This window comes from Mustela nigripes, chromosome 4, assembly GCF_022355385.1.
Source record: "Mustela nigripes isolate SB6536 chromosome 4, MUSNIG.SB6536, whole genome shotgun sequence".
In the NCBI taxonomy this organism is placed as follows: Eukaryota; Metazoa; Chordata; class Mammalia; order Carnivora; family Mustelidae; genus Mustela; species Mustela nigripes.
The window spans coordinates 14094920-14107544 of NC_081560.1; the positions used below are offsets into that span (position 1 = coordinate 14094920).

At 51.9% G+C, this 12625-nt stretch overlaps 1 protein-coding gene across 4 annotated transcripts in view; it reads left to right on the plus strand.

Annotated features, from left to right (window-relative positions):
• Nucleotides 1-12625, plus strand: part of HIPK2 (homeodomain interacting protein kinase 2) — a 177423-nt gene that overhangs the window by 115829 nt on the left and 48969 nt on the right. For all 4 annotated transcript variants that reach the window (XM_059396286.1, XM_059396287.1, XM_059396288.1 and 1 more), the window contains exons 3-6: nt 5817-5940; nt 6208-6327; nt 8112-8198; nt 10072-10256. In XM_059396286.1, the coding sequence (XP_059252269.1) occupies nt 5817-5940; nt 6208-6327; nt 8112-8198; nt 10072-10256 (516 nt within the window). The remainder of the gene's footprint in view (nt 1-5816; nt 5941-6207; nt 6328-8111; nt 8199-10071; nt 10257-12625) is intronic.

Below are 12625 nucleotides of genomic sequence, written 5' to 3' on the forward strand. Positions count from 1 at the left end.
TTTCAATCTACATATATTTGTGGGAACGGGATTTTTCACTGCAGTTCAATTCAAGTACACCTTATAATATCAGTGATTATAAAATACCATGGACTAATAGAGTGTCTTGCTTCCAAGGAGTTCAAACTGCTTTATAATTCCACCGACCATCATTTATCTTCATACGCTGCTATAGAGACTTGAGAGAAGAAAAGATTAATAATCACATTTCACAGATGGGGAAATAAAAACTCAGAGAAATTGAGTAACATTTTTCCAGAAATGCACAGTTCTTCCGGGGCTCTCTGATTAGTGTTGCAGATTTATTGCCCAAGTTGGAAGTGGCCGTGAACCTTGCACTTATTTTACTAGGCACCGTGAAAATGATCGAGACATCGACTCTGGGCGTCCACATGGCCAGGGAGGCCAGGTGAGCCAGAAATGGTACCGTGAAAGGGCAGGCAGGCTCGGGACAGCATCTCCCTGTGCCAAGGGGAAGTGTGGGGTCTGTGGCCAGGCAGTTTTCTTTCTGAAGTGAGGTGGTAGGTATTTGGCTGTTGGTTACAGCAAACAATACTCATTTTTGTGCCTTTTATAGAAATAAATGAGACAAAAATGTATCATGTGTGTGCTTTAATGTATTTAGGCAGTTTTCCTGTTTCCACCTATAAGGAAGAAAGTGGGCTTTAAAAATGAGGAAGAGGGATACTCTTCATTCGACTGCTGTGAGCAGACACGTTCCAGATAAGCGACTGAATATGTTCCGATTGCCTGTTCTCTGCCAGGCGCTCTGCTAGGTGCGTCCTACGATGGTGCTCTGCTTCGTTTCAGCCTCGTACCAGTGTCAGGAAGTCAAGGACACAGCTAGAGCCTGCCGGCACCGGATGCCGCCTCCAAGCCTGTGTCATTCCCACTCAGCTCGTGTGGTCTCCACACTTCTGTAGGGGGCGGTGGTCACTGCCTCGTGGGGTCACGTGGTCTGGGCATGATCTGGGAGTACCCTATCCTCTCGGGTGCTGCGAGGAAAGCTAGTGCAGTAAAATATCAAAGCTTCAATAATTCACGTGTTGAAAATGACAGTTGTTTATTCTCCTCCTATAAGAAAAATAGAATTTTCTGTGTCTTGCTGGGGGAATGTTCGAAAGGAACAATCTCTCTCTTTCTTAGGTACAAATTTTATGTGGCATTTCATGTATGTTTAAAGTATTCTGGGTGTCCCAAAATAGCAACGAGGAGACTTGTAAGATGATTCCGTGGGGCGGCAAATGAAGGATGAGTCATTAACAGAACCTGGGTGATTTGGAGCCCAATGGGGAAGGCCCGTTTCCCAAGCCAGCAGCCCTACCTGCTGTGGAACTGAGCCAAGAACAGAAACCACGTCCATGGAAGAAACCAGAATATTTTCTTTTTGTTTTTAAGTGTGTCAGGTTTGAAGCAAAAAGGCCAAGAGGTGTGCCCTTTGTCATAGGGCCTGTCGTCAGAGAGATGGTGCCAGCTTCAGGGGAAGCTGCTGCCGCTGGGGATGTAGGGTTGGAACAGAAAGGTTCCTACAGACGTGTAAGGAGCATGTCTTCTTCCACGCCCGGGCCCTGTGCTCGTGCTGCGGACACAGCCATGCCGTGGGGACAGGGCGGGCGTGGGGCTTGCATTCACCCTGCCCTATGCCCCAGAGGCCACCACCGCCTGTCCACCTACCAAGACGCAGCTCACACTTCTCCCAGGAAGCCCTCCCAGCTCTGCCCCTCCCCCAACCCCCTGGCATTACCCGCCTTGTGCACTGGGCGCGTACTCCGCTCCTTATATGCTAGCCGTTGGCATGCTCTCGCCTGCAGCCAGACAGTGAGCTCCTGGAGGGACCAGGGTCGGGTTCATTTATTTTTCGGTCTCCAGCACAGTGCATGACACACGACAGACACTTAGGACATGGTGGTTTGGACATGAGAGGAATTGAGTGAATGAGCGGAGCTTGAGCCAACTTCTCGCTCACACCAGCCATTGGCGAGAATGGCTCTCACTTCAGTCAGGAGTAAATGAGCTTCAGCCACCATCAGACGTGCAACAGATTTGAGGCTTCACTTTGAACTTCCAGGGCCTCAGAGCCGTATGGACCGGTAGTGCAGGGAACAGGGCGGGTGCGAGATCACAGCAGAATGGTCTTCAGTCCCCAGAGGACTCCGGACAGCCAGGTAGGAAAGCACCTTCCTTAGCTGAGGGCTCCTGGCCTAGACGTCCAGCAGGCGCTCGCAGAGCACGCGAGACCCAGAGCCGCCTGCCCCCCAGGAGGCTCAAGGGGGGGCCCGTGTGCAAAGGTGTGTTCAGAACATCTGGACCGAGCTGGTTGTCGGTGGTCCTGAGTTCATCCCCAGCGTGGCCGGCACGGGGAGGGTGGGCAGCGTGGGTTTGCAGAGGAAGCAGGTGGGGAGGGCCCAGCTGTCGCAGAGATGTGATCAGGGTATTGCGTGCGCCAGAAAAGGAGTGAAGGAGACTTTTGAGGAAGGATTGGAAAAGATCGAAACCAAAGGCAAGTGGCCTGTAGGGGGCTGGGGTCCTGGACTGAAGAACCATGAGCAAACGGAAGGCGGCGCTGGCTTCCAGAGAGTTCAGAAGAGATGGGCTTGGGAGGCCTGAGCCATGAGGCCTTTCCAGCCTCCTCAGGACCCTGGAACCCCCGGCCAAGCCCTGCCGCTCTCTCTGGACTTTGTGTCGGAACCCACTGGTGAGCCTGCCTGTCACTCTGGCCCCACTCCCAGGGTTCCTGCTCGCACGGAGGCCTGCTGTTCCTCGGGTGACATCCCGCCCCTTGTGCCCGGCTTCGGTTCCCTCACGAAGATTTGCCCCTTCTGCTCGCCTCTTTGTGCTGCCTGAGAACTTGCCGCCTGACTCGCATATTTTAGCACTTCCTTACGTTTAACGAAGGTTTATTCAATCAACAAGTCCTTATTGATCAAGTGGCTACCAAATGCTAGGCCACCCTGTGGACGGAGCAGGGGAGACACACAGCACGCAGGTTATTGGGGAAATGCTATAAAGTGACATTTATGGCACTGGAGATAGAGACTAACTGGTGTCAGGGGAGGCCTGTCTGTGGCGGTGACAATTACGCAGAGGTTTGAAGGATGAGGAGGCAGCCAACGCCGCACGGAGGCTCTCGGTCCAGAAGGAGCTGGGGTCCTCCAGAAACTGAAATTGAAAGGACAGTGCAGGGCAGGGTCCTGATCGCTGAGGTCGCGTGGGCCGTGGAGGGATTTAGGTTTCCATCTGAGGGCTGCCGGGAGCCTCTGCAGGCCTGAGAGTGAAGGCGGAGGGGCAGAGAAATGGGGCCACGGCTGCGGGGACATGAAGGGATAGAGGAAGGGTTTGGTTTTGTGTTTAGTTTGCTTTGTGCTTATGTTCTGTTTTATTTTTTGAAATGGGAGAACCCAGAGCATGCTTGTCCGCTAGTATTAGCTGTTTTTGTGTCTGCGTGTTTGTGTTGCACACGAGTAGTGTTCAGCCTGCCTTGTCCCGTGGGCTCGTGTTGCCCTCCCAGCCCCTCGGGGACAGGACCCCGCCTTCTATTGCTTTTGTCCCCCAGGCATGTAGCCCGACACTTGAGCATTGGATCATCGTGTTCACAGCAAGAAACATGTTCTGCTGTCCGTGTCCTGGCGTGGCGAATGGCCGCCGCCTCATTTTCTAGTAGAAAATGGACTGAGAGTGGTCTTCACAGACCCTGTTCGGGTAACTTCAGTTGACAAAATCCCCATCTGGTGTTTCCTGCCAGAGAACATGCCCAAAGTCCCCCTTGCACCCGTCTTGTATGTTGACTTTGGCCTTGTACATCCTCAGGGAACAGAAACTGGGAAATGGGTTTCCAGAGGTTTCACACGGCCTGCTCCGGAGCATGAGAGCAAGGTGATTAATCAGTTAGGAAAGCCAGCCCTGTGAGACCAGTGTGTTCCCAAGACCCAACCTGGAGACAGGGGTGGGGAGACAGGGGTGGGGGTGGGTGATCCTGCAGCCGCCCGCCTGCAGAGAGCTTTGCCGGAACCGGGGCAGGAGCTCGTCCCCCCACCAGGGAGAGGCCTGATGTGTGTGTGGGAGGACACGCTCTAGAACGGAGATGGAAAGGCAGGCAGATTCCAACACATACGGGATAAGGGGATTACGTCGCTAGAGACAACCTGCAGTCATCTCATCCATTGACACCATCCACCGTGGGGCCTGAGGTGACTGCCAGGGGACTTCCAGGGGACTCACGAAGCCTTGGTGTGTGGGGGCAACCCTAGACACAGTGACCTCGGCCTGTTGTAGGACTGAAGGCCCCATGACACAGGGCAGTCTGGCAGGAATGTGCCTAAAGCAGCCACAGGACTCCCCCGCCCCCCGCCGCCCCATGCCCGAGTGCCGGAGGACAGCAGCGTCCTTCCACGTGCACAGGAGCCACCAGCAACCGGGACTGGAGGGCACCCGGCCTCCGACTCTGGCAAGAGGATGTTTTGAGCCCAGACTGAGGAGTCTGGCCTTCTAGAAGCACCTGGCAGCGGTGCTGAATCCCCAGCTAGGAGCAAGTGAGGAAACGCCTTTTTACTCCCAAAGAATCAAGACTTTGCAACAAAACGTGTTGGTTTTTGTTGGTTTTCTTCAGCACTATGATCTGGAGACAAAAGATGAGCCATGAGAGCAAATTTAAAAGAGCAAGGTGGGGCGATGCTTTTTAAGTGGGGGGAATTCAGCTCGAACTCCAAGACGAGGAGGGTGGTTTGAGCACACTCTGGCTCTCTCCTCCCGTGCTGGCTGGGTGAGGATAACCCAGACGGAGCCGTCTCCGCAGCTCCCACCGCTCCCACTCCAGGCTCCTGAAAGGGTCGGAGAGTGGCGTCTTCTGGCATTGCTTAATCAAGTGGGAAATTTACAGAGAAAACAGAAGCTGGGCTAATGCATCTCATTATCAGCAGAGTGCCTTGAGCCACATTTTTTTTTAAGCTGTGTTCATATCTCATACTTTGAACCTGGTTTTCTCCAAAATGTACCCCTGCTTAATCGTGACACATTCTTAGAAATGAAAATGCACTCTGTGGTCTCCTTGGTTTTCGTTACTAACTACATGTGAAAATTTCCCTTTGAATTTAGGTAGTTTCCTTCAGAAGCTCCGGCAGGTAACCTTGTCTGCCACATGAAGGGACATAATCCTACAGTCAGGAACGGGTTTATAATGGGGTTTGAACTGGTACCCAGATTATGGATTCAGGAACAGGGTTCTGTAATTACACTATTAGAGGACTTTTTAGGAGACTACCTTTTTAGAAGCTGATGATTAAAAAAATTAGTGTTTCCTTACAAAAGTGTGATTCAGGCTCCTAAGAAGATGGATCATTGGCATTAACGGATTTGGGGTCGGATCCCCTTAATTCTGGGTAGAGGCCTGCTTTCTCTATTACTGAAAGTAGAACACCTGTATTTGAGAATTCCTTTGTAAAAACCAGGCATTCTCTAAAGATTGGTTTCCTGGGTCTTCAGTTACAAAAGATAACGCGTGAGTCTTTCTAAAGTGGTTACTAGTTCATCTGGTTGGAGTATAATGTCAATGAAGTCATGGATGGGGCTCCCTGGAGGTCTGTTCTAGACCTCCCCTTCATCTCAGCCGGCCCTCTGACCACACTGCCTGCTTACAGGGAGGACCAAGCCCAAGAATGGAGGGGTCACGGCCCACACAGTACAAGAACCACAGGTCCCTTAGAGGGGGTCAGTCATGGCACCCCGGGTTTGAAAGATAGAATTTTATGGAGAGTTCGTGTAGAAGTAGCTGCCCGCACTTCCAAATTGCTAATGATCTCTCTCCCATTCTTCCTTTTCAGAGCCCCCGAGATCATCCTTGGTTTACCGTTTTGTGAGGCAATTGATATGTGGTCCCTGGGCTGCGTCATTGCGGAGCTGTTCCTGGGCTGGCCGCTCTATCCGGGGGCTTCCGAGTACGACCAGGTGGGTCCAGGCAGGGCAGGCGTCCCAAGCCCTTCCTTTACAGCCTGACACGCGGCTGGCTTGTAGGCTGTTTCCTTGTCTCCCAAACCTTGCTTCTCAGAACAGCACTTTTCTTTCTTTATTCCTCTTTCTTGCCCCTTTTTCTTCTGTTACTTCTTTCTTTCTCTATAAAATTGTCATCTTTTTCTCAAAGGCACCAGAGCCACAAGTACAGCATATGTACAGCGACAGGAAACACCCTGACCTCGTTCCCGTCTTCTCTTGCAGATCCGGTATATTTCACAAACACAGGGTTTGCCAGCTGAATATTTATTAAGCGCAGGGACAAAGACAACTAGGTTTTTCAACCGTGACACAGACTCACCATATCCTTTGTGGAGGCTGAAGGTAGGAAGAGCGTCCCTTCCACTCGTCCCTAATGCCTGACACTCGGGGATGAAGGGCACCGTCCAGTTAGTGGGGAGCTTTGGCCACCGGCGCACAGATTGTGGCTTTCGCTTTGATTCAGTCAGCAGCATGGGAGAGGGGGCGACCGTTGTTGATGTGTGAGATGGATGAATTCGGATATTCAAAAGCACCGCTTGGCTCGGCCTGCTGCCTGCAAAGCTCAGATCCCAAATTCTGGTGGCTAGACTCTGGGATATAATCCCAGTAAACCACAACTTGTTGGGTTTGTGCTGGAGACAGAAATGAACCACCTGCTACCCTCGAGGAGCTCCCAGTCCAAAGGGAGCCTGGATGCATGTGGCGAGCCCGAGCCCCTCCGCTCCACCCCCGCTGTCACACGGGCTCTGTCTCTGGTGGGAACAGAGTGTGGGGCCATAGGAGGGAGCCTTAGACTACTGCCTAGGACAGAAGATCTGGAGGGAGCGTTTGAGCCAGGCCCGAAAGGATGAAGAGGGTCTTTCAGGCGGAGGAAACAGCCTCAGCAACACGGCATCCAAGGCTCGAGGGAGGGTCTGTTTGGTCCCAGCCAGCAGGAGGTAAAGCGCACCGTTGCACACCGTAAACTCTCGGGTGGTTTTACTTTAACGAAAACATATTTTGCTTTCACTTTGATCTGTGCCTAGTAATTAAAATTAATGTATTTTCCTGGGAAGGAGAAAAGAATGCAAGTCTTAAGGAAGTTTTATGTTCATTTTAGGTGTTTCTTTTTTTGCAAAGAGTAGGTGGGGTTTTTTGTTTCTTGGTTGTGTGTGGTTTTTTTTCTTTTTTGACAAAAACCACAGCCGAATTCTAATAACGATTTAATGATAAAGTATGGCCCGTGGTTGCAGATATAGAAAAGAGATTTGAGAGCTAAGCAACACTCTGAGGCTGTTGAGGAGAGGGCTGGCACTTGGCAACTGCGAGAGTGAGCTGCTCAAGGTCAGGTCCAGGGAAAAAGAGTTCCAGGGTAGAGGAGGGTGAGGCCAGCCGGGGGCAGGATTTGCTTCTGTGCCTTAGCAAGGAGCCTCAGTCCTCTCTGGGATCAGAGCCTAGCAGCTCCAGGCGTGGCATCCTTGAGTGAGATTTGGAGGATCAATTACCTGTGATCCATGGATGAGTCCAGAAACCCCTAATAACTGGAGACAGCCACTTCCAAGACCAAGGCCAGTACAGGCACCATATGTGCATGACCCAGCCACAGGCTGACTCTGCAGCCAGCTGCCGCCTCTTGGCCATGCCTCCTTGGCAGACTCCTTCAGCTTGCCATTCCTCTTTGTCCTTCTAGAACATGGGTTGGTCATCGTCCTACCTAGGATTGTTGTGAAGAATATGGAATGAGCTCATGGGCTTTAGAGCAGTGCCTGGAATGCAATGAGAGCCTCTGGATGAGAGTTTGAGAAATAGAATTGAGATTTATAGAACCATGTGGAAAAGGGCATCTGCTTTTCCACATGTGGAACCTCACCTTATCCCTTAAACTCAGGAGAGAATGAAGGTTATCGGGGATGGGGCATATTCTTGTTGGAACCCTCTGGATCGTACCAGGCTGGGTGTCTGTGGGAAGGAGAGAAGAGAGAGAGGGGTTTGTGTGGAGAAGGAGCAGGTCACTTTAAGAAGACTCAAAGTGTCCTCTGAAAGAGGGAAAAGACTTCTCCATGAGAAGCAGAAGTTCCAGGGTTGGAGTCAGTGACGAGGAAAGAATTCACATGACCAATCAATCAGCTTTTGCCTCTTTTGACTAGACACCAGACGACCATGAAGCAGAGACGGGAATTAAGTCAAAAGAAGCAAGAAAGTACATTTTCAACTGTTTAGATGACATGGCCCAGGTAAGCCCCATGGGTGAGTATGCAATATTAGCCCTTTACAAACCAAGTGCAGCAAGACTCTGCTAATACAAGATGGTAGGTGGAACTGCCGTGTTTGACCTTGACCTTGAACAATGACACACCACTCTTAGTAAGAAAACCATTGGGCTGGTGGAACATTTTCAAAACCTTACACTAGCTCTTTAAAAATAGTTTCAGTTGATTGGTTCCCATTTGTTTTAAAAAAAAAAAAAAAAGTACTGGCCAATCTTAGTGATGTTTTCATGAGGAGAATTCAAGCTCCCGAGCACATTTGAGTCTCACACCCATGATTCAGTGTATTAATCCCCTCAGGCTGTTGTAACAAGGTATGACCACCTGGGTGACTTAGACAGGGGACATTTATTCTCTCACACTTCAAGAGGCTAGAAGCTTGGCATTAAGGTACCACTAGAACCAGCTCCCTCTAAAGGCTCTAGAGAGAAACTGAGGCCTTGGACCCGTGCCTCAGGCCTGTGTCTGCTGGCCCCTGGGGTCCTCTGTGTTCCCTGATGGGGAACTGCTTCACCCCAGCCTCTTTGTCCTTCTTCGTGGGGCCTTTATTCCTGGCTTTCCTCTTATCTGTGCACCCAAACCTCTCGCTTTGTTCTCTTATGAAGACACCAGCCATTGCTTTGGGACCCACCCTACCCCATATGACCTCATTTCGACTTGATTGACATCTGCAAAGACACTGTTTCCAAATAAGGTCACATTCACAGGTTCTGAGCATGAGGACCTAAACATATCTTGTGCTGCCACACAACTCAACCCACTTCAGTCAGTCTCTCTCAGCTCACTAGAGGGACCACAGGCTCTCACCTTTGTGCCCAGAGAAAATTCTAGAACTTTAGCTATTTTTAGTGGAAAGACAGCCTAAAATCAGGACAACCCAAAGAGAGTTTTTCTTAAAAGCAATGAGAAGTAAAGCTATAGACCAGTAAACACTCAGAACACTTCTTACTGAAGGTGAGTGTAACCAAAAATCATGATACTGAGTAAAGGATACTTGTCGGTTGATTAGAAGCTTAGATTGCCCGAGAAAACTGAAATTGCTTTCCAGAGCATGCCTTGGAAAATAATAGAAAGGACCACAAAACAAGTCTTTCAAAATCTGCCCTAGGCTTGCTCTTGGAAGAAAAATCCGGTGTTCAGATATCTTCCTTGCCTTGGCCAGAGGTAAGCCCCGTAAAGACGGGGCTGAAATTAATTCTGGCCCTAACTCAGGGCACTGCCAGAGGACACAAACACTACAGACAGAGGAAGAGGTCACATTGGCCTCTGCAGGTTAAATAAATAACCCTTTCTTGTATTTCATTTTTTACTACTTGGTTACTACGTAGTTACTGTTTTTGAGTTGTGGTAAAATATGCATCACATAAAACTGACCACGTTAGCCACTGTTAAGGATCTAATTCAGTAGTATCAGTAGTATCAAGTACATTCAATAGTACAAAGTACATTGAGTACTACCAAGTATATTCGGTAGTACCAAGTACATCCACATTGCTACGCAGCCAGTGCCCAGAAGTCTTTCCATCTTGGGATTATTTTCAGTGAGGTGTAATGTGAGGTACATTTCAACTCAGCTGATGGAAGCAGGAACAGTGCACATCCTGTCACTCCTGCGTGGTTTTGGGTACCGGCCGCAGCCTGCGCCCTGGCCTCCCTCGGCCTTCCCTGGAAAGGGAGCAGCCACAACCTATAGTCAGTGACCGCCCATGCAGGTGGCAGGAGCCCTGCACAGACAGCCTCCTGGGGATCGGGAAGGGGAGACTGTGAGAGGGAGATAGAGTTGCGAGCAGAGAGTAAGGGCGGTCGGGGGAAGGGGTGACCTGTCCCGATTTCCCTCCAGGTGAACATGACAACAGATTTGGAAGGCAGTGACATGTTGGTGGAGAAGGCCGACCGGCGGGAGTTCATCGACCTGTTAAAGAAGATGCTGACCATAGATGCTGATAAGAGAATCACTCCAATCGAAACCCTGAACCACCCCTTCGTCACCATGACACACCTACTCGATTTTCCCCACAGTACACAGTAGGTGTCCTGCTCAGTGCTTTTCACCAGGGGTCAGCAAACGTTCCCTTTAAAGTCCCAGGTGGTAAATATTTTAGGCTTGTATAGTAGCTCTTGCCATTACAGCTGAAAGCAGGAGGCCAGTGAGTGAGGCTGCATTTCAATCAAACGTTATTTGTAAAAACAGGCAGCGGCCAGATGGGGCGCCCAGGGCCACACTTCGCTTTACACTGAAAAGGAGGAACTGGTGGAGGCCGGAGAGCGTGGTGGGGGGGAGATGAACCGGCTGCTGGGACCTGTGCGTAAAGGGAGTGCTCGGAAGGTGAGCGTCCAGGAAGCAGAGCCACCTTCGACGCCACAGGTCACACCCAGAACCATGCTGGAGTGGCCTCGGTCTAGTGGGGCTTCCGGGATTCCGGTTGGTTCAGTCGTTCATCCATTCGGCGGGCTGTGTGCTGTGCCACGGGCAGGTACTGTGTGGGGCAGAGCAGATGGGAGCCGCCACCCACTGGGGCTCCCAGCCTGTAGGTGAGAGAAAGGCACCAAACCCGTGATCCCCAGAGAAGCGGCTGTTACCAGGGAAAGCAGGCTGCCGTCCGGGCCGGGTGGGGCAGCCCCTGCGGGGTGACTGCGGGAGGACGGGCGACAGGGCACCAGGGAGAAGGCCGGCAGGGGCAAGAAGGGCGCTGCCTGCGTGGGGCCTCCCAGTGCGGATGGCAGGGGGCCGGGTTCTGGGGGCAGAGAGGCCTCAGGATGCGCCGGGCAGGGCCCCGTGTTAAGGATGGGGATCTTCATCCTTCAGTCCCACAGAGGCACTTCTGAGCAAGGGATGGCTGGTTCGAGTTAGGCTGGACAGAGACCCGCCTGCCGCTGCTCCATCAGGCCAGAGGAGCTGGGAGACAAGGGCCCGTCCGGGTCGGCAACGGGGAAGTTGCGGGTGGCCTGAGAGCTGTTTGAGGGGAAGCAGCAGCCAGGTTAGCCGATTACGGGACTGGGCGGGGGAGAAACAGGAGTGACTAGAGGGGATCGAGGGGGGTTTTCTGATAGGAAGAGACTAGAACAGTTTCAGATGCTGGCACAAGGTGTCTGTGGTGAGCGAGGGATTGAGGAGAAGGATGCAGACGTTCCCGGAGGGGCCAGATGGGGGCCAGGCGTGCAAGGCCATTGTCATCAGGCTAGGCCAATGTCAGCAGGCCACCGGGTTGAGAAGTAGCTGAGAAGCCGTAGTGCCTGATATCCGAAGCCTCCGCCAGTGGGCCGGGCCTGGGGCACAGTGGAGGAGCAAGGTAGCCCAGGCCACAGTGACGGATGGCGAGAGGGGGTGGCAGGATGAGGGGAGTGTTCCAGAAGACTGAGACCCAACACCAAGAGCAAGGTGTTTGGCTGCATTGGTTTCTTCCAAGGCAACTCTGCCTGGCTTGTCGATGGCCCTCTCCTCCGCCCCTCCTCCCTGGGCCTCCTGTACACGTCTGTGTCCTGATTTCCTCCTCCTCGGGGAACTGGATGAGGCCCACCCTGACGGCCTCATTTTACCTCTCTAAATAAACATCCTGTCTCCAAATGCAGGCCCATTCTGAAGCACTGGGCTCAGCACCTCAACACAGGGATGGGGGCACAATTCAGCCCATAACGGAGGGTGACGAGGGGTAGCACTTCAGCCTCTCAACCTCGAGATTCTTGGGATGTGACAGAATAAGAAGTCCCATCCCTGAGTGTGTGTGGGGAGAAGTGATATGCTCGAGAGAGTGCCCGATTTTAGTTCGGGTTAGGGCATAGGGATGCATGGGGAGGCTGAGCATGAGAGAGACCTCTGCCCGTCCCGGCCGGTGCTCAGGCTAGACTTGACCCTCTCTGAGCGGCAAGAAATGAGTACGTGGCCCCCTCCATACCACCTCTAATTTCAGTGCTTGTCCTTATTGGTTGACACTGAGTAAGTCAGATCACATTGCCACAACCAGTGTTTCCTTGGTTTGAAACAACCAGCCTCTAGTACAAAGAAGGAACTTGAACCCCTCCATAGCAGAATCTCGTTACAGGATTTGTCCTGTTTTTGGGGTGGAGGGGTAAGTCTAGCAGTCGGTCTGTACAACAGAAGGAAGGCACACTTGGTGAGTTACTGGATAGGGCTCCCGTGAGATCAGTCTCTCCGTATTCGGGGCAAAGTGAGACACTTGTGGAACAGCGTGGCAGGAGGTGGAGTCCTGCTCTCTAGAAGGCTCCCATCAGCCGTCTGCACCATGATGACATGGTCCCCCACAGAAAGTCAGTGGCGTGGTTGAACGACCTCAGGGCCCTGCCCATCTTTGGGTCCTGTGAAGGAAGTGGGAATAAAATGCTTCATTGTACTCGATGAAGACCAAGCTTGGAGACCATGAGCATCAGCTTCAGGT